The sequence below is a fragment of the Diorhabda sublineata genome, chromosome X (assembly GCF_026230105.1).
Source record: "Diorhabda sublineata isolate icDioSubl1.1 chromosome X, icDioSubl1.1, whole genome shotgun sequence".
Lineage (NCBI taxonomy): Eukaryota > Metazoa > Arthropoda > Insecta > Coleoptera > Chrysomelidae > Diorhabda > Diorhabda sublineata.
Genome location: NC_079485.1, coordinates 40,715,047 through 40,737,873, shown reverse-complemented (window position 1 = coordinate 40,737,873; position 22,827 = coordinate 40,715,047). Strand labels below are relative to the sequence as shown.

Sequence of the window (22,827 nt, the reverse complement as noted above, 5' to 3'; positions counted from 1 at the left end):
GATAATAATAATTAATAATAATAATAATAATAATAATTGAAAATAATAATAATAATAATTATCGTAGAATACCCACAACTTGTATCGTGCGTGTCGTAAAAGGCGACTAAACTGATATTTCACTATTAGATCCTTACTTTGTGTTGATGGTCTCTTCAACAAGCCTTTGTGTGGGATCACATCTTCATTCTCTCTATTTGGCCTCCCTTGACCACCTTTTCAATTTTCATATCTTCCTTATCCCCTGGCAGAAACGTTAAACTGCAAAACAAACATGATGTATAATTCACGGAGTAAACGGTTGAATGGGCATTGTACCACCATAACCCGTTCAGGATTTAGGTAGTGGGTCCTGTTCGAAAAATGAGCTACAGACTCCCTCGGCTAGCGGCAATCGCAGCATGACGCTGAGTAGGGCTACTGCGGTAACACTTACACTCCTCCACCGGCTCTTGCTGTTTCTACGGCGACGCAAGTCAATGTACCTACGACCACGAAAGCCGGATTGCCTAGGAAGCGCATGAAATGGACCAGTGAGTTGAATTCATTCATTATGCTCTCCTATTACAGACCACCTACCGATATGCCATTCATCGTGATTTTGTTAAGAGGTACCCAGCATTGCAGCATTTAAGGAACAAAGAATAGCTGACCAGAGAAGGAGTATTGTGAAAAACAATTTGCTTCCTGCACCTATCCTGCAGCAAATACGAGGAGAGGTCCTTCTAGATCTTCAAATAATAGATGATCATCTCGTAGTGCAATATGCAAACGGTACACACGGTGAAACCCACATTGTCAATTATGAAGATAAAATCACTAATAATCACAATAAGACTATACCCGAGATAGACAATACCGAATCAAATATCGTCAATAAAGTGTCACTCGAAATGCACAAGGCATTAGCGGAATTTGAGGGCACAAACCCTATACTTCGTCCAAAATTATCTAAGCTGAACACGAACAAAAACTCTAATAATCATTGCAGGGACCTATTCATTAATGGAAGGCCTCTGCGCCGAGTACAATACGCTCGAGGCGAACGAACCTACATCTTCAAATCGGTCCAAATTCCCTCAGTACTGACGAAATACGCATTCGTATGGGAATATACCAGGGCGACTCCCTGAGTCTGTTGTCGTTCTGCCTTGCAATGAATCCCCTATCTACCATGCTGTATGATACAAAGTACGGATTCATCATTAAAGCGAACAGAGACACCAACTGTACCATCTTCTTTATATAGACGATATCAAGCTATTTGCAGCAAATAAGCGTCATATCAATCACCTTCTCGATATATCACATCGATTCTCCACCGATATACATATGGATTTTGGATTGTCTAAATGTAAGACTCTACTGCAAGTACCAGCCGCAGAAGGTGATCGAAAATGACAATTTTAGACTCTACTACAATAGGTCCATTATCATCGATAGACAGGTGACCAATAACAGACCTGACATCGTGGTGGTTGATAGAAGAGTCAATTCAGTCCTTCTTGTCGATGTAGCTATACCGAATAACGTTCTCAACAAACACCAAGATAAACTGGCTAAATACGCGGATCTCGCAATTGAGATTAAACAGATGTGGCTCAGCGAAAATGTGGAAATAGTCCCATTTATTATGTCAGCAACTGGCGTCGTGCCTAACACCCTGCACGATAGCATTGCCAAACTGGGATTACCAAAAAACACCTTCGCCGACATCCAGAAGGCTGTAATATTGAATACTTTGTTATGTTAATGTTATGGCTTTAAAACCGGTGTTTTCTAGTGGTAATTTGACTTTTAGAGAAAAGAGAAAAGGTCGACTAGTGTCTAACAGAGAGATATCGTGTTTGTGAACGGTTTCAAGAGTTTTGACCAATCTTTCGTTCTAAATGTGAGATAGCATTGTGGTCAATCATTAAGCACTGTACTAATTCTTAAGACATAGACAATTCCAGCTAAAATACAAATTTAAGTCAAATTTTGTGTTCGCTACAGTTCAATAAGAAGCCTTAGTGGACTGGTTCCTAACTAAAAAACGTTTTTTATCAATATTAAAAATAATAATTGCCTATAATCCAGCAGATTCTCAAACATAGGAAATAGGTTAGCAGTCGACTGAAAAATTGATTAACAGATGTTCAAATAGCAACCAAAATTCGGTCAGAGTACAAAATTATCACTTTTTAAATTAAGCTTCATAAGAGTTACGAGATATCCATCAGATACTGTTATTCTCCTTTATTGAATTTTTATTTGTTTTCCAGCAAAATATATTTATCGCTAGAGTAAGTTTAATTGTGGCTGTGTTAAATCCTTATTTGATAGATTATTTGGTTTCCGTTATTATTTTAATGCGACATTATTTGTGGGAAACTGCAAATTTTCAGATTTAATTAAGTGGTCTGCTCATTTTGTCCATAAAATATTACTGATTAAGAAGCTATTGAAATTCCGATGTTAAATTATGTGAAAAGCCTTCTTCCTCAATATAAAACATAATATATGCATATGAATTTAATAAAAGCTTTGTTATAATTTTATGACAATAAATAAATCTATATATCGTCAATTGAAAAAAATTCGCTTTGCTGAGGTTTAACTAAGGTCGGAATATAGTAATTTTTAAGAACTTAAAGCCGTACGTTGATATATACAGAAACCACAACAAAAAATTTAAAATTTCATTGTTGGAAGAATCCTTGCGGTAGGTTGTCCTGCGCGCTTACATATAAACACGCGCATCAATCGCGAAAACTTTAGTGATCACCAATCCTCCGAAGGAGTGACTGTCAAGTCAGCCCAACGTTCTTAGCTGGACCCAAATTCATCGTTTCTTTACGCGATTGATGTTTTTTGGTTCAAACTTTTTTTTTTTAATTGACTAAGATAGCTCTTATCGTTGATTTATCTTTATAACGACTGATAACGTTTTCAGTTGAATTAATAAATTTAGTATCACTGTTCGTTTCGTGAAGTCAAAATGCAGGTTTTAGTGATTAGTACTCTACTTTTGTGTTTTTTGATAAACGTTTTCCCTGCCCCTAGTGACAGCAATGCGTTGGTAAGTTTTAGAACTATTTCTCAGATCCTTCTTCTGTATTTCAGCTATCTAAAAATTTTTATTTATAAAGTTTTTAATGGTTAGTAAGTAGGTAGTGCTTTGTTTGTCTTTGTATTTGTGCTTTTACAATTATCAAATAACAAATTGGTTTTGAAATTATGTTTTTATACGATAATTACATGTTTTCGATGTTATTATAATACACTTTTATTGGTCTCAAATTTTCTATGAATTACTATTGAGTGCGTCTATAAATTAACTCATTACATATAAACAGTATGTTGTTTCCGTGAATTTTTCGTTTTTGTATATAACAAAGTAGCACAAAAATAATTTTTTTCTTTGTCTATTTACTTCTTATTATCAGTCATATATTTCGAACATATTACTACAAATTCACGTTCTCCTATTATCAATTATATAGTGATTCCCTGTCAATTAATTTTTCTTCACTTTAGTCTGATCATTCCTCTTAGATTAACTTTTAACTTGATAATATGCAATCTTTCACAAATTTTTTGGCCCTTGAATGATCTATTTTTATATATATTCATACGTTTTTTTACTTTTTATTATAGGTATAACATATTCCTAATACTATTTGGAAGTGATCACTGATATTTTAAATCAGTTTCTCTAAATAAAAAGTGAGAGTAAACATTTTAGAATTTCCTCAAAACTAAACAAAAAATAGTTTGAATGCATTAATGAATTATTGTTCAACCTTAATTGGCAAATATCTTAAGCAAAAAATAATGACCTTATTATAGATTGGAGAAATTTTTGCGCAATTTGCTAATTTGGGTTCGCAAATATTGAAATCAAATGAAAAGTATTCCAAATCAAAGAGAACACGTCATTTTTATCGTTAACTATATTTGTCAGGTATGTCCGGCATCTTAGATTGTGTTTAAGTTCCTCTAAAGATTCTGCATAAATTTTATCATATAATAATACTTTGAAAAAACATATCTACTTATAGCTCAATTCATTGCTCTGGATTTTTAGGGCGTAACGGCAGATAAAATATCAAGTCAATAAAAATATCCTTTCACAGAAAACCGTATTAAAAAATGGATATCAGGTAGATAAATATTTTTTTGGGTGTGATAATAAATCACAAGTATTTCTCACGTAGTATCTCTATAATATTCTCTCAGTGAATTAATTAACCTAGATTGTAATAAGTAAATAGCGACATAAAAAAAGTCAATAATTACAAAAATTTCTCCACGTGACCCTGAAATTCGGAGATAACCGGTATCAGCGTCATTGCATCAACGATAATTATTTTTATTATATTGTTAATAACAAATAAAGGAGACGCATTAATGATGTATTAGGGAAATGAATCACACTGCTCACAAAATACTGTCTTTTTTCCATTAGAATGAATTTTATTTCTTTTAAATCTCCTACCCAAGTGTTTCAGTTTCAATGATTCATCATACCAGTTGTTTGCAGTCATATGAATAAATCTATATTTACTCACCTTTGCACAGTGTAAAGTTGATAAGGCAATTATACACCGAAAGCATAATTTTTAATATTAATATGAATTAAAATTAATAATGTTAATTATCAATGAAGTAATAAATCAATAATATCCATTATAGAAATTTTTGTTTTACAATCATTATTATTTGAAATGATTTAATGATCCTAAGAAACCAATTTACTACTATTGTTATGGCTCGAACACAATGTACAAGTTAGATACATAGAGTTTGGAATTATACCATGATTTATTAATCAGAATATATAATTACTGTTGCAAAATGTATAATGCAGAAAGAATAACTAAAAAATGAAGCCAATCGATAGATAAAAATGAGTGGGAAATTAGTGAAATAAGTTTTAATTTTAAGTATCCGTGAAACACAGCGATGACATGAATTTTATATATTATGAACTAATTAAATTTGTAACCTGAACGTTAACTGTTGTGACCTTTCCTGGTTGCCTAGACAGGGGACGTAATCGTTATAAATGACATCAGGTTACAGGGCTAACAATATTAAATGACACTAGAGTGTCATAAGACAATCAGAAATTTATACAATTCTACCAGGTAGCTCATGTACAGTTGATAAATTGGAATGCTTATTGTTAAGGGGCATCGATATACTAAGTATCTTTTTGTGATTTTCGTCAATTTAAATATGTATTTAGCTATTATTATCTAGTATGAATCACTAATAAATAAATAGTAGTAAGTTGTATTGTTGTATTGTTACTGGGTGCCGTTTATAGAGGCGAAAAGTAAACAACTTTCTTAACATGACCCCATAAGAAATAGTCACATGAGGAGAGATCAGAAGATCTCAATGTCTCAAAGTTTTAAGCAAGGTCTTTCTCCTGTGACCTATCTGGAGCCGCAAAAAAATCATTCAGTCAAAAAGCCTCATAAGCGAAGTGAGTGAACTTGAAGGAACAACATGTGCAGGTATGATATTTCAGTTACTTCCGCAAAGAAAAAACTTTTTAACAGGATAGGGCACAAAACACCATTATCTTCGGAGAGTCTCTATTATGTTTCAACATTGGATGTAGACTTTGCTAGCCCTATATGCGTCTGTTGATTACTCCACAAATTGGAAATTTTCTTCGTCGCTAAAAATTAGCATATGAGCATAAAATTCCAGGCGCGTCTCATTGTCTTTGGCTGAGAGCCTCCGCACGTTGTATTTGGTAGAACTATTACAACGAGCGTCGTCTCAGAACATTCCACACGGTTGGTTGGGGTATTTTCTGCTCTACTCTTGGACTTCGATCAAAATGTTCTTCAATGCGTCTCAAATAATCCTCATACTCACGTAGTGGTTTGTCTTCTACACACACACACATACACACACACACACACACACACACACACACACACACACACACACACACACACACACACACACACACCAGTCTATTAAAATGTCAAATACAATTTGCGAATTATTTTTTGCGAACTAACTGGTCTTGACTTTTTCCAATAGAATAATTATAATTAAAGTTAGATTAGGCTCAAATGTGAAAACCCTGACGTAGTATTCTTTTCCTTTTGGTAGGATTTTTTTAATCTGGGTTCTTTTGTGTGTCTATACGTGCGAGACTTTGCGGGTACTTTACTCATAGTGACTTGACATGAAAATGGCAAGATGAAATCAATTAAAAAGGCTCTTATATTAACCAACTATTGGCCTATGTTTATTATATGAGCTGTCCCAAAAAGATAAGTGTGTCAGTTTTCGCACCATTTCTATCTCGTAATGATAAATTCTACATTAAAAAAAATTATTACATCATAAGTAACATCTTATTCAATAAATATATATAATCATAAATATATTTATGAGTTAGCAACACAAATACCTAGAAAAGGTGTATTTATCGTGAAAACTAGTTTGATTCATGCAAAAGTTGATATTTAATATCTAATTAATATTTATTTGATTATAGATGACGCTTCCAGCAACTCAATCATTATTTCTTATTTGAAAATATAGGTAAAAACATTATCATTCTTTAAAATTTATTATCTAGTATGAATCACTAATAAATGAATAGTAGTAAGTTGTATAGTTATTTCCGCTTAAGATAATTGAGCAATTTTAGGAAATTATATGAAAGTGTATATTAACCTTGGAAATCAGTGGAAAAAAAATGATATAGGAATCAGAATAATCCAGAGAAAGCTCCGATAAAAATGAAAATATTTATAAGAATTAAGATTTTTTGATTTACAGAAAAAAAATATTAATTGAACTATTATGATTTGAATGTAAGTTATTTTTGGAGAAACCGATCTCAATTTTGCTGGTGGTTTTTGTGTCAATAGAAAAACCGGTAACATGTAGCTGGTTCATGTATCTTTCCCAACATATAACAAATTGCGATTGTCCAGCTGATATTCATTAATGACATGACTCAATTCACCTAATCTTTTCTCAGTATAAGCTTATCTACTTTTATGTAAACGTTCATTATTTTCCTCATCTAATATGAAATGTAAATGCAGGCAGTATTTTTTCTAGGTGACAACATCAAGCTAAGGCAGCGTATATTTGTTTAACATTTTTCCATCTTAATATTTCCTTTTATTTTATAATTGCCCCCAATTTTGTGGGTGTTTTTCAATAGTCTTGCTCATTCTTATTATTACACTGCTTATTAGAGTTTTGATCTTTATTTACTTGCTTCAGCCTTCCATTTTCTATCTACTTTTCCACTAGTTCTATAATTTTCTCTTGATATTGAATTTTTAGATAATTAGGAAATTTATATACTACATATTTAGAACCTTGTAGAAGTTTATGGAACGTCGGTGTTGCAGGTTTTCTGCAGTTTTCCTGTAAGCCTGGTGAACTTTTCATTTCAGTCCACACCACATTATCCTCCTAAATCTACCACAATTCCAGCCCTGGAGAAGAAAATTTTTCCTATATCTGGGCCAAACCTAAAATATCCCTCAACCCCCTTCCCATATTAAAACAATGATTATATGATGATTTGCCAAATGAGCATTACCACAGACACAACATGAAATAGAGTAGCAAGTGTTTAAAAATGAGGAATTATTCTTCACAGTAGATGGAATAATTATTGAAGAAATGCTTCATCAGAAAGCATTTCAAATTTAATACCATGATAGTGGTTTGTGTTGAAAATATTCATAATACCATAACCGAATTTACCTATTCACCGTAAAATCAGAAGAATCACTTTTATGTGTGATATTCTTTTTATATTAATTATCTATTATTCATTATCTTTATAAATATTTTTCAAACCACACCTCGTATATTTTTTATGCAAATCGGGTTAGCCATAATTTTCTTGGATATTTTTTATAACAAATAAAAAATATTGTGTACCTTGACCATGTATTTATCACCCGGAGTCAATAAAATTCTTAGTTAAATTTGTCACCAAGGAAGTGCTTCCTCCGTATATGTGGACTAATCAAGGTGAATCCAACTATTTCCGGGTATATATAATTTGCACAAAATCCTTGATGATTGTCATGCAATGCACTTTAACTAACAGTGATCTGTATTGGTTGGATTTTAATACAATAAAATTATCTCAGAGGTTTATTTTAAATATAAATGGTATAGTTTCGTTATACTATTAGTATGGTTTTGTATCAATACTACATATTCAAGTATATTTAGAAAATATAAAACGTTATGTGTAAATGGATACAATTAAGTATGAATCGTGAGTCAATAGCCTCAAAATCCATTAGTGATAAATTTCTGAAATAATTGTTTAAAAAAAGCTTACACTACCGTTAATTGACTAACGAACAAACATCAGCTTAAGATACTTGAGATACTCTCCAATTTTATCGAAACAAAATATGTTTACTCTATGTTTTACAACATTCATTGAAATATGGAAACATGGAAATTTAAAAATAACAATGTAGTAATTGAGTGATCATTAGTATACCTCACTATAAAATTGTTTTAAACAAAAAATTTCAAATCTTATTACGTAAAGAATAAACAGCTGACCCTCCAGCCTCGTCAGTGAAATTTTCCTAGTTCATTTATTTTCTGCTGGTACAACATTGCTAGTACACAAATTACTTGATTATGATATTAGTACTTTTCGAAACTATCATCCTAGATTAGACACTTATCAGCCGATTGCAAAGCTTAAACCAAAACGTCACAGTTTCCGAACGTCGCATTCAATTTTTTTGGTGGTAACTTCAAATGTACATGATCTACGTAGTTTAAGTTTAATAACAAGTAGATATTTTTATGTTGAAACGCCAAAACGTATAAAATCCTCAATGTTCAATTACTCAATCACCCTTTAAATTTCTAAAATTCTAATTATTATTTTCTAGCGTTGTTTTTCTATGACAATTCTAATGGTTTACTTTGTTTTCTACTATAAACTACGAATATGTTTATACGTCATGAGTATGTGACAGGTACGAACTAAACACCGTTTCGTCATTATTTTATCGATATTCATGCGAGCACATGACTTTGACTAGACAGTTTTTTATGTAAATAAAAACACGTAGATATAGCATCTTTTATTCAATTAAATATTTCGAAGAGCGCGAGCTATATACCAATCTTAAGTTTGAATTATATCAAGGTGCGTTAGTGCTTCTCAAATAAATAAAACAATACTCACTTTTTAAATCTATTTCAAAAAAACAGAGGCATGAAAAATTCATTATACTATAAACTTTAATAATTTTTGAAGTGATGTGAAGAATCCGAAGTACTACAAGGTTTTGTAAATAAAAACTATTTTTAGTGTAAATAATGGTAAAACTCGTGACTTATTGATATATTCTTTCACAATCTTTGAAAACAGTCAACAATTACATATATCATTACAAATACATGCAAATATAAATCAGGGTTACAAATGAACGAGATCAGTAGTTATAATTTCATTTCATATACAAAATATATTTTGTATATTATCTAATTCATACAAGGGTGGCTCATCAGAAGAGCATCTTTTCAGATGTTGACAACATTTTCGCAATTTGATATTTGTATATGTTCAGACGTAAGGGTAAGTGATTTACTTGTGTCTATATGGCACAGTACATGAAACTTGGGTACACCATACAATCGAAACAGTGGACTTCATCTAGAGAACTTCCTCCCAAGACAGCAAAACAGTTTTTTGCCAATAAAGTCATGGCTACCGTATTTTGAGATGAGTGCTAACACATTTTCGTAACCAATTTAGAAATCACGACCGCAACTGTTGAAGAAAAGTGTTTTCATCCATCAGGACAATACGCCTGGCCATTCGTTTGTAATTGTTGCAGGCATTTGGTAAGATTTATTGCCCATTTGCCATATTCTCTTGATCTTACTTCCGTCGATTACTTGTTGACGGCAGAGAAAAATGGCTATTTTGCTTCTTAAAAAATTTGCTGGAGTTAACAGAATATTATATTAAAAAATTCAATATATTTTATAGTACAGCAACGTTTTTTATTGAAAAGCTACTCTTCTGTTAAACCGCCCTGGTATATCTAATATTTAACGACCTCGAACATTACACGTTTTCCAAAAGCAGACCAATTTATTACTTTTTATGAAGGGCTGAAATTTATCTCAGTTCTTATCCACGAGTCATTCATACTCAAAAATGTGTGCCATCAGACACATAAATGAATTTTAAAATTTAAGGAGGAAAATGAATAATTTAAAGAAGACAGGTGTAGTGAACAACTTTATACTTGTAATTCAAAAAGATGCACTACTCTTATGCAATTATCAGAACATTTGTAGTTAATGTGACAAAATAAAAGGGTTTGTAATGCTTAAACTTTTTGAATTTACCAAAAAAATTCCATGCCATCCAAAACATATGGACGCATTGGCACAGACATTATTTCTTCGAAAATCGTAAAATGTATTTTATATCTCAACGGATATTATTTTAAGACCATGTGTCACAGTCGCTAATTGTAATAGTAGTAACGTTTATAGCAACAATTCTTTATTTGTTGTCTGCAATGAGTCATTCTTTGTACCATTCCGCGACTCTTATGTGTTATTGTGTATTATCGTTTGTAATATCAAGGAGGCTTTTGATAAATACAGAAATACGAGGGTTGCACTAAAACTTATATATGTTTTCTTACCATAAAATCGCTATTGTCTATTTTCTTGTTCCATTTATTAGTTTATTTAGATGTGTTTGGTTATTTTACCGGCAAGCTACTAAGCCTACTCAGGAATGGATTGAAATGTTGCATTATTCAGACAATTGCACACTTTTTGAAATGTGTAAAATAGAAACTATGTTGCAAATAGCAATAATCGGTTTTTCTATTCTCGTTAACTAGATATTTTGTGCGTATGAAAATTACTTAAGGATTGTTAAAAATATTTCTGTGAACATATCATTTTTTTGCTTAAAACTAGATTTAAGTTATTACCATGAACGTGAAAAGTATGTAAATACAAATTGGAATTTTTCTCTAGTTCTTAAAATAATCATTAAATTATTTTTGGTTGTCATCTGGATAAAACTGAAATCAATTTTAATAGTTAAATCATTTCACATGATAACATTGTAATGGCGTTTTAATTTATTTTCGTAATCTTCGTCGATTCTTAGTATGAGGAAGTTGGTGAAAGTTTATTTAAAAAGTTCCATTACATAGTACATATGTATTTGTCTTTCCTTTCAGTTCATTTATATTACTGAAAAATATTAATTGATATTAAGGGAAGTTATTCAGGGTTTTCTCACTTTTTTACATTGTAGAACATATTGAACACACTGTTTACACTACCAAAAGGTAAACTTTCAGTTTCCGCAGACAATAACTTGGTTGATAGAAACGCGCGTCAGACATCATAATTGTGACTGTTGGTGTAACGGTAGTAAACAGTGCAGTATGAATATCACCAACGGTTCCAGAAATTCCAACTTACATTGTAGATCAGTCAAAATTGACATAATGAGGCTATAATCATTCGTACTAGTAATCAAAATTATAAATGTTAAGGACACTATGGTATTCTTGGTAACTATTTATAATTAAAATGTATACCAAGAGATAACTTCATTTGTTGTATCTACTTGAAAATATAGCTAGATTGCGTTTTAAGCTCGAATGAGTATGTAGCTATATCAAGAAAGATTTTACAATTATAATTCAGAGGACCAATATCAATATTTCAAATATATTTTTGCATTCAGTTAGAACATTTTTTGAAACAATTCAAATACTCTAGTTCAGTCTCTTATTAAAATTGCTGAACTACTATGACATTAAGTTGAAAATAAGATAAAGAGTTTGACATTAATTTATTTTGGTTTGTACATGATCTTCTGTGGGTTATCAAAAATAGATCATTGATATTTTAAATAAAATTCGAAATCTTTTAACATTTTACACGCATTGATAGCAGGATCGTGAAGGCTCTAATACAGTATTTGAAACTTGTGTCAATTTTGTGATATAATAACTTGAATTATGATTGATAATGTGAACTCATCTATCTTTAATTTATTTTAATAGGTTGTTTGATAGATTCATATATTCATTTCTTAAAAATGCCATTCCTAAAGTTTCTAATTCTAAAAAAGTTCGAGGAGTATATTTTGTCAACGTTCTTGTCAGCGTGTCATTCATAATCCTTAACAACCCTTTCCAACATCATCCTTGAAAAAGCTCAAAGCAGCAGTCGGCCCTTCTATTGCTGCAACATTGTCAGATTTACTTGGAAATATTTTGGTAATACATGCAGTTTCAAACTATAATCTACTTTTAATCCTGCTCCATTATTGTAATACACGCTCAAATATAACATAAATTAAATTTTGTGAAACTTTACACTTAAACGCTGACCTTTTTCGAAAATTATTTCAGTCAAGCCAAACCAAAATAAGAGCTATCTAGATGACAATTGAATCTCACACTAATAATTGAGGAGAGTCGGTATCTTACTTTTGAATAATTAATTCGTGTTACCTGTCAAAAACCATTTTTATCTTGAAGATATAAAAAAATATGTTCACGAAACAATTGTATATATTTTATTAAGTACAGTTGAATTTTATTTTAAATACAATACAAACAATCGAGCATCGATAGAATAATAAATCCCATAACGGCACATGTTGGTGAATAATTCATATGAAAGAAAATTAAAATTAAAATTGTCCTTGTACATCTTTGCAGTATTTATAAAGTTCTTTTACCTCTAATTTGGTTCGTTTCTTAAGAGACCATGAAAGGTGTATGCTCTTTTGAAATGTCGAGTTTATTTATGTATAGTTTTTGAGAAAAACTAAGCAGATAAGTATATCACAAGTGGTATTCACTGATGTTATCTGATCAAAATGCGGTTTAATTTCTTTCACCTGTTGTTTTTAGAAACTTTGCAGAAGTTCTTCATCAAAATTAGATACAATGAACTGTGAAACTGATTTTATCTCGTAGAATTTTATACCAAACTTGCTTGAAAATAATGATCGTTGCGAACAATATAAACGCGAGATGTTCAAATTGTTGAATATATTTTGTTTGGTATGGTCAGAATTTCATTATTTAAGCCAATTTCCCATAGCACGGGTATTTCGTACATGACAATATAACGGATTTTTGTTCTGTTGAAATAGTGATACAATTATCTATTTATATTTTTGTCTAAATAGATACAATATGCTATCTAGGAGTTTATACGTTATAGTAATTTACTGTGCTGTTCCTAACACGCAAATTATTAGGAATAATAGAGTTTACAGGAATGTAACGGTAGTTTAAAACAAAGCTAGATATTTAGAAATGTTGGACAACTACTATTATCGGTGTATGGATTTTCAACTAAAATAATTTAAAAAATATAACTGCCAGTGTCATAGTCAGAAATCCATGTGACATTACTAGTTTATAACAGTAGCTTCGTACGATTTTATCTAAAGTCTGAAGTTTATCGACCTTTTTTGTAGTTTGATAGCCTTACATCAAGAATGAAATGATAATATTTGCATGTAAACATGTATTTAAAAAACAATCAATAAAGTGTTTATCGTAGCTATCTACACTTCTATAGATGTGGATACCATCTTACGCCATTCTGCCTCCCATTGCTGTCGTTCTTTGGATCAACGCCGTTGATTTCAGTGTTCCGCAGCCTAAGTCAAAACTAATCGTGGACGGTCTGAAAAGTCACCAAAGGCTTGATGTGGCGATAGCGTTGATCTTCTTAGTGCTACTCTACTTTCTTCTGATCGCACACTAATTGCAGTATAGTTCATAAACACTACGGTCGATTCCACGATAGGACTTGATTATAGCCTGCTATAAAAATATTGATGATATTGCCAAAAAATTATTAAAACAAGTTAAGAAGTTATTTCTTCTGCGTATGAAAGTTTTAATGTCATTAATAAGGAAATGTATATTACTGAGATGAATGTAGCTAGTGAAATCAATATTATTTAAAAATTATCCACAAGAAATCGAAACAAATCCAGGTAATACAAGTTGAAAAACAAAAAAAAATACAGTTATTGGTCGATATATTCGGCTATCGAAAAGGAAAAAACGAATTATGAAAAATTATTGTCTAAAAGTGAATTATCAATTTCTTCTTGATATACATTATTAATATCTTCTTCTAATTCCAAATAAGAGTTCTAGTATAAAACTCAATTCGAAATTGTCAGTCAGTAGAAGGAACAAAAATCAGTACAACGTATTTATATTAAAAAAATTATTAAAATGACTTTGTGATGTGATTCAGTCAGCTATTTTAGAAAATAAGTTTAGTTTTTTCTAGTTATTTTTCAGTTCTCGTAATAAACATTCCAAGAAACAAATTTATTCATAAATAGTTTATTTAGAAAAAGCAAAACAAAGTTCCATCTTCAAGCTTTATTGGAAGTTACTTGAATCTTATAAATAACTTAACCTTTAAACCCACTTCAGTTAGAGTTCTATTTTTGAATGAAATTAAATATTGTAATTTCAACCTATTTGCGGACTTATTGTCATTCGTAAAAAAGAGGAACAAATGTTTCCTCTATCTGATACTTATTAAAATGCTCTACTTGACAGAGAATGGCGTGCAGTACGTTTATTATTGTCCTGACCTTTCATAAGATTTAGAATCGAGACATCATTATGGTCGTAAAATATGTGAATTTGTGTAACAGGCAGAAAACGAATTCTTAGTTAGTCGATTATCATTTTAATAATCACACCATCACATCCACTTCAATTATAGTAGCATATATAATATTATATATTATAGTGATTTGCGGTTCAGAAAGGTATGTTAAAATGCGAATTATTGTACGGAATGAATAATTACAAAGCAATCTTTCTTATGTAAGTTTAATTACTTGAAAATGAATTAGTTTTAAAATTTGTATGATGAATCAACATATTGATCTTTCGTTTTCAAGGTAAGTCTGGCGGTACTCATTTTTGTATGTAAAACATTTCCTTACATTGTTCATAAAACTATATATAGAGATAGAGAGAGAAAGTACTAATATTTGTTTTTGTTCACTCTATGTACTTATTACCACAGACCTTGACAGTATAAAGCAATTTCTCGCCAATTATTTGTTTCTGGTCTATTCTTGCCGATTGCAAAAATATAACCATAGTCTTTTTGTGCTATTATGATCTATTTTTTACTCATAATTCGTACCAATAATACCTTTTTTATTCTCCATTACATAATAACCGTAATAACTTACTAGAGCATTTTATTATGGAAAATAATATAGATCTGTTATATAATTCATGTAATTTAATGCTAATGGCTAGATTCATATTCACTTTGGTAAAAGTATCACATCACATTTTTACGTAAAATAGGGATTTCAATTACAATCCATACTTCCAATCTGTCAGTGTCCTGATACCCATTACAACCAATAGGAAACTTCCTTATTTCCCTCTTCGGCTACTAGCAGCGGTCTACCTCAAAGTTGTTTGCTTTCCTTGCCGATTAGGTGAAATCCAAATACCAAACCCCATCTCACTACTCGTCGGTACCACAGGTTTTCTGCGATTTTCCTCTAATTTTATCCTTAGTCAAATGGCCGACGATAGGGGATAACGCAGCAACATCTGCATCCGTTCTTCTGCTTGCTTTATTATGCTTAATTACACCTTTCCAATGAGCCATTTGTCATTCAAGTTCTACGTTTACATCCGCGATATATAGTACGCACATACGCGCGATGCTACCCAAGCCCTAATAGAATTTATCTCACATTTTTTTTATCTTAAATTTTTTATGTAATTTATTATTGTTAAAAAATTTCGTGATCATGCTTAGAACCCAAAATCTATTATTGCTATATTTAGGGACCACTGTCGTCAACATTTGAATAGTATAGAGATCGTATTCTACAACAAAGTGCGATTCTGATAACCGTAGAAGGGTAAGACTCCGTCGTGTATAGCGATAATTATGGGTTTGCTGCTGAAAGAGATGTGTATAGAACTGTTGAAGTAATGGTTATGTTCATGATGTCATACAATTTAGCATTTTTCCTGAATAGATATTAGCCAACACGACATTTTTCAGCAAGAAAACACATAACCATGGAATTTCTGCAAGAAGCTGACCTTAATGTTTTGCTGTTGCCACCTCGGTCACTAGTTTCCATTCCATCGAACATGCGTGGGATATGATGGGGAGGAGACAGTTAATTCACACCACCCTGTTCAGGAGTGTATTCAGCTACGGGGTCTCAAATTACATTACCAAAAAATAAAAGTCAAAAGATTATTCCTTTTGAGTTTAACACTTGTAATGCCACTCATTAGGTATATATGTTATGTGCAATACTGTCTCAACTGTTTAATGTTGGATATTGTTTTACATTTTTGTTTTGGTTGGTTAACAGAAAAAACATTGATTGAAATCTCCTATACCACTGGTTGAAAATACCGAATTCGCCTCAAAAAATTTCTCTGTTTCGTTACATTAGAAATGATACTTTTTTTATTCAGTTCACAAATTGTCGTCCTTGTATAATTATTATGTTTCATGTATCTTGAGATATAGTAAGCTTAAGGTTCTTGTATACAGAGGTATCCTCTTAAATTGCAGGATTAAATGAAGGCAAGACTTTTATCACAACTTCGGGAAAAAACAAGAACACAGTTAATCTTTCAATTGGGAACTTGAATGCGTTATGTATTATATATTTCAGATTTCTTGAAATTTTCAAATGGAATGACATTAGTAATCAGCTTATGAAAAGACAAAAAGTACAACTCATTTACCTATTCAAAGTGCAACCTGATCATATTCCAAATATATTAACATTTTTTTTTTAATTTTCATCAGTCTAACAGAAATATTTACATGTAAGAATGCATAATTATATGTACATCGAACATTTACAAGACGAGAAAAACTAACTCTGAAATTTCAAATAATGAAATTAGTACAAAAGAGATTTTGTTTCATGTGAATCAGTTATCAAAAATTTTGTAATTACGCAAGTCACAACCGTCATCTTTATGTACGAATCATTTATATTATTCATATTATCGGTGTCGTATGACTCACACAGATAACAAAATTATCAGGAATGTAAATAGTGCATTGACGTATGCTAAAACATTTTTATAAGGAATATACCCACATAATAAATAAAGGAACTTCCTATTATAAATTAATAATTGAACGCTTTTTAAAAAAGTTTAAACCTAAAACCATACAGAATGTAAAATTGAGATGAAGGCGAAAATGTCCAAGTGACTTTGAAATTATATTAGCATTTATTTTATATCTTTACCTCAATGTTTATGAAACTTTTGACTATTTAGAATTAACCTTTCTGTTGATATCTGTATTATTCTTATGCCGAAATTCAAGAATCCTGCCACTCGCTCTTAATAATTTTCATTTAGTTCTTATATCTATTACTTGTTTTCTTGTAGTAGACTTGAACCAGATCTGGATAAATGTATTCTGCTGAATTTTGATGTTTAATATGGTAATCAGATTTTAATAATTTATTATAGACCCCCTATTGATCACCGATGACTAAAAAAAAGAAAGGGTATTAGATGCAAATGAAAAATACCGCTTTGTATGTTAACTTTTTTAATACCTTCCTTCATATGTATTGAATATTTTTCGATTATAAAACTCGTGAGTGTCCATCTTATTCATCACCTCCCGTTATATTAATAAAATTTTTTGTAGTCATGATAGTAATCTATTGAGTCAGTTTCAAATGATTCGGAAGAACTGTTTCGCCTACACTCACACCTGTTTATTCTCTCAGGATATTGATCTTTACATTGCAACATGGGCGTACTCATATAAAAATATTGTTTATTTATTGTGAGAGAGCAAGGTCCTAGAAATCTTTAATTTGGGGAACTTGAGAATATGAATTCAAATTTGGCAGATTTTCTATTTTTCTCTCAATTCTACAATTTATAAATTTTTATGTACGACTGATTAGAAAGTACTATGCTTGATTTATTGATAAATTTTTATGTGATTATACTGATAGGAAATGAAGTGAATAATAATATACAATAAAATAAATTCAAATTTATAAAGATTAATTTGAAAATAATTTTGATATATGAATGATAATTGAAATAATTGGGAAATTAGTATTTACATCATTATCTATTTGATAAAAATAATATTATAAATAGTGACATTATCTGATGTTTACCTTACTGATCTTTCGCAAAGTCAAACAATAATAAACAATACTTTTTTTGAGATAACATACAAGATAACTGGGAAGTAACGTCCAAATTTATTTCACTACTTTAATTTGTTTATTTAAGCAAAAATTTATTCAAAAAGATTAATAAAAACTTTAGAAATATCGATTTAATTTAAAATTGAGAAATTCAAGTATGAATAATAAGAGAATTGAAAATAATCAATTTTTGCTAGTATTTTCTCTTATAAAGAAACAACATTAATTTTTTAAAATGTTTACATTGAAAAGTCTATATCATTTGTTTTTCATACTTTTATGGGAAAATTTACTCCACGTGTTGAAATATTTCTCATTACATCAGTAGGAACTTCTTCATGCTCCAAAAATATTTTTATATATTTTTTTAATGACTGCCCAACCTGAAGCAGTCGTAATTCAGATTTCTGAGTCGTAACAGGCTATCAACGTCTTCAGCTAAAATTACATAGTTAGGGATGCCAACATTGTACAAGCCATTATTTTTCGTAATATTATATGCATTGTATAATTTTGAACATGTTAGTTCACTTGAGTTCCATAAAAAAATAGGAGCACAATAATGGACACCGGAGCATCTGGTTTTTAAAACATATTTCAGACTCAAACTCATTCCTATTGCTTATTTAAACATTCCGTTGAATTATGAGTATTTTAATATCACAAAGCATAATGTGATGTTTTTCGCAAAGTAAGTATCTCGAAAGATATAAATGAATGAATTTAAGGATTCTTTCAACCCCCTTTTCGAACGCTCATGTTTGAACTCCCATTTAACTTTTTGCATTTCCTTTTTAGTTATAACGTTTGTGCCTGACAATAAGAATTAAACTTAATAGTCCGGGAGCCGCAGCAATACCCCCCGGAAGTCCGCGAGCTGGAGGTCCATTCGTTTACTAGTGATAGCAAATGAAGCTTAAGACAAATTTTCAGCTTTTGTGGTTTTGGTCGCTGCCTCCCGGACTATAACATTTATAACTGTGTTCAGTGGTCGTTGACAGAAAAATTATTTAACATTAATATTCAGACTTTGTTTTCGCTAAAATACTTTGTTCCTGCGATCGTCCTTGATAATCATCACACCGAGAATAAGAATTGGAAAAAGGATAATGCACATGAATATATTTGTATTTGTTTGTTGTAGTTTAATAGCTCTGTAATAAAACAAAATGATTATAAACAATTACGTATTATTGATTTACATACGAGGAAGTCTTATAAAGTAATAATTTATTGATTGGTTATTGAATATTATTAACGACAAAATAAGCAGATTTATTTCAAAGCAAAACCCGACTGTATGGAGCATTGCCGACGAACCAATCATATACCTACATTTTTTAATTAACTTGTATTCGAAATATGCTGAAAATTCATTGTTGATAATAAAAAATTGCATTCCTTTCAATCACTAAAGATTTATTAACTGTTCATCCAACACATATTTTTTGTTTTCAGATATTCAATTCGAATTATTTAGAGTATCATAAAAAGTCTAAACTTCATCACGTTTGCCAATTTTTCGGTCTCATGAACTTCTCAATTTTTTTTTACTGATCGTAACAACTTTCTGCAAGATCGAACATAAATTTCGTCAAAATTGACACAAAAACTAAAGATTATACAATTATGGTTCTTACGCTGATACACTTTCGATTTCTCTAAATTTCATTATTAGTTACACTCCACGTTCTTGAACTTAACGCCTGAATATAAGTAGGTAAATAAAGATATTATGTAATTCATATTTGGAAACTGAGTTAGTTTTGCGAGAAGATAACATTACTCTGAAGAGTTGTCGTCCTTTCATTAACTTTGAATCAAATTATTAGCTGCTACTTAGTCCATTAATACCTATCCTCATAAATGATGATTCGCATTTTTGAATATGTTCAGTTTTCTAAACCTCTTATATTTTCTACAGAATAAATATTTAAGTTGTGTTACCAGTGTTTGAGAACCGTTCTCTGCTTTTACTATATTTGATTGAAATATAGTAAATTGATTGTTGATTTGATTTAATCAACATTGATAAAAATAATTTAAAAATCATGAAAAAAATTAAATATCCTATAAGATGATAACGAAGAAAATTCATACAAGTTTCTAAACTTGAACATAATATAGCAATATTACTTTATACCTTCCTTTATTGTTGGTAAGGTTGTTTTCAAATTATCTTGAAAAAAAAACATTGAAAACTTACCAATAGTATTAAATCTATAAAGTTTTTTTAATGCTTTTGGAAAAAATTGGATAATAAACTATGCAATATGTATTTTTACCTCCCATCACTTTTTCAACTTCTCATACTAGATGAATATTGGTTGGTATTGAAAATTCTTCTCCACCCTCCCTAATTAATTTGTAGCGTGACTTCGAAACATTCAAAATTTAACATTAACTTCGCCTGGATGTATGCATCTATGTAACGGAATCTGAATTTTATGTTCGTTCTTTTCAAAACGTCCAATTAATTTGAAATTATGCACATTTCTTAACGAAAAATATTAACATCCTTAGTTCTTGCAATTATACTTGCCAGGGTCACAATAATAGAATGTAACGGACAGGCACTATCCACAAGATACCAAGCTATACCGTTAATGATGCTGTTGTTTCAATTTATGTTCTCGGCTGTTTACTGCTGGACAAACATCTACTAGTACTTGGCTGCGTACTGTATACAAATAGAATAACTTAATTGCCACAAATTAGGTATTATATGGGTAGAGCCCAATATAATAAATTATTAAAATATCTATAACTATATAAAATAATTATAAAACTAACAGAATAAAACTAGTAAAGAATTATAACGATTAATATCGAGTACACCACGATTTTATGAAAATAACATTGCTAAGTTGGAATTTCTGGAACCGTTGGTAATATTCATACATAACATAAAGTTTTCTTTAAAGACTTGGTTATCGAAACACGCGTCAGACAGTGTAATTGTTAGCGTTGGTGTAAACGTACTGTAAACAGTGTGTTCAGTAAAAATAACATTGATTTTCAATTCATTCATATTATTCTCAAATTAAGATTTGTTTTCCTTTTAAGTACAATTACCTATAAAAGTGTGTTTTCTGTTTTTTAACGATAATTCAATAATTGATACGTGGATATTCAATACTTATACGAAATTGTCTAGAATTTGTAACAATTTCGTATTTTTATTTTCAGTTCTTATTTACTCTTTGCGTGCTATCTCAATGAATATTGTGATTTTATGTTGTACTGCTTCAAATTCCTAGTTTACCTCGTCTATTATACAACAAAAACCTTGACAGACACGCGTGTCAGTGAACAATTATCAAGTTTTTTAAAAAAATCTAATCGAAATTTAGTTGAAATGTTGAAAATAGGTAATACTGACATGAATATTTAATCGCAGCGTCCAACAAAACCTTATATCTGAGAATATTGCTGATATTTGCATGTATGGTAAATTCTTTGGACGCTTTATAAATTTAAACTAAGATAGAGTAATGAGAAATGAATATTTACACATAGAACGGCATCTAAGCATAATCTTTTCTCATTTAGATGCAAAGCTTGTTGAAAATAGTATGTTTTTATTTATTATTATTAAAATAAAATTGAAATTATACATTTTGTTATAACATGTCATGTGGAGGAAATAGAATTTAAATGAATAATTACTCATGTTTACAGTCAATGTATACCAGACTTAACTTCTAGCTTTACTGCTGCTAATTTACTATATTTCAAAATATGTTACGATAAAACTTAGCGATTTCAAAAATATTATAACAACATACATTGACTGCAATTTAATAGTGAGTATATAGTTACTAGGCTGGTAAACTTTTGTACGTAAGAAATAACAAGGTTGAGTTGCTCGTACAATTTGAACTTCACTCTACAGATTTATAAGAACAAATATATTGATTTCATTATAGATATTGCAGTGATGTGAATATGTCAAATTTGTCATTGCTATCACAAAGTTTGAAATTTTTAATGAGGAACGCACTCAGAATGTGTTTTCGAACGAGTGCTATTTGAGTTGTTTACAGAACGTCCTGGAAAATCGCGAAAATTTTCGTGCGATGATTTTCTATGATTTTCGACATGGATTAAACCAACAGCAGGGTGCCGATCAACTCACTTCTACTTTTGGTAATGAAAACATCAATGCTGTGCGTAAACTGATATTGCAAGATCGTCATGTGATATACCGTGAGATGGAACCATACTTTGGAATTAGTTAGAAATTTGGCTGTCAAAAGACGTCTATAAGATCGCGACAGGCGACGAATCATGGATCTATGCATATGAACCCGAAACTAAACAACAATCGACTATATGTCTTTCAAGACAAGCCAAATCCAACAAAAGTTGTTCGCGCACAAAGCTCTTCAAAGAAAATGGTCGCCCGTTTTTTCAGAATAACTAGACATGTCGCCATCGTTCCATCAGAGCAACGTAGAACTGTTAATTCTGAATAGTACATCAGCATTTGTTTGCCAGAAGTGAAAAATCAGGTCAGAGATCAGAGTCTTTGTTTGACATCCAATGATTTCTTTCTA

At 30.7% G+C, this 22,827-nt stretch overlaps 1 protein-coding gene across 5 annotated transcripts in view; it reads left to right on the top strand.

The window, feature by feature from the left end:
- The first annotated feature begins 2,758 nt into the window (after positions 1 to 2,758).
- The window catches only part of LOC130451303 (matrix metalloproteinase-14-like), a 46,174-nt gene continuing 26,105 nt past the window's right edge, over positions 2,759 to 22,827 (top strand). For 4 of the 5 annotated variants that reach the window (XM_056790243.1, XM_056790245.1, XM_056790244.1 and 1 more), the window contains exon 1: positions 2,782 to 3,061. In XM_056790243.1, the coding sequence (XP_056646221.1) occupies positions 2,981 to 3,061 (81 nt within the window). In that variant the 5' untranslated portion in view covers positions 2,782 to 2,980. Of the gene's footprint in view, positions 3,062 to 22,827 lie in introns of all 5 variants that reach the window. The other variant, XM_056790241.1, reaches the window with a different exon arrangement.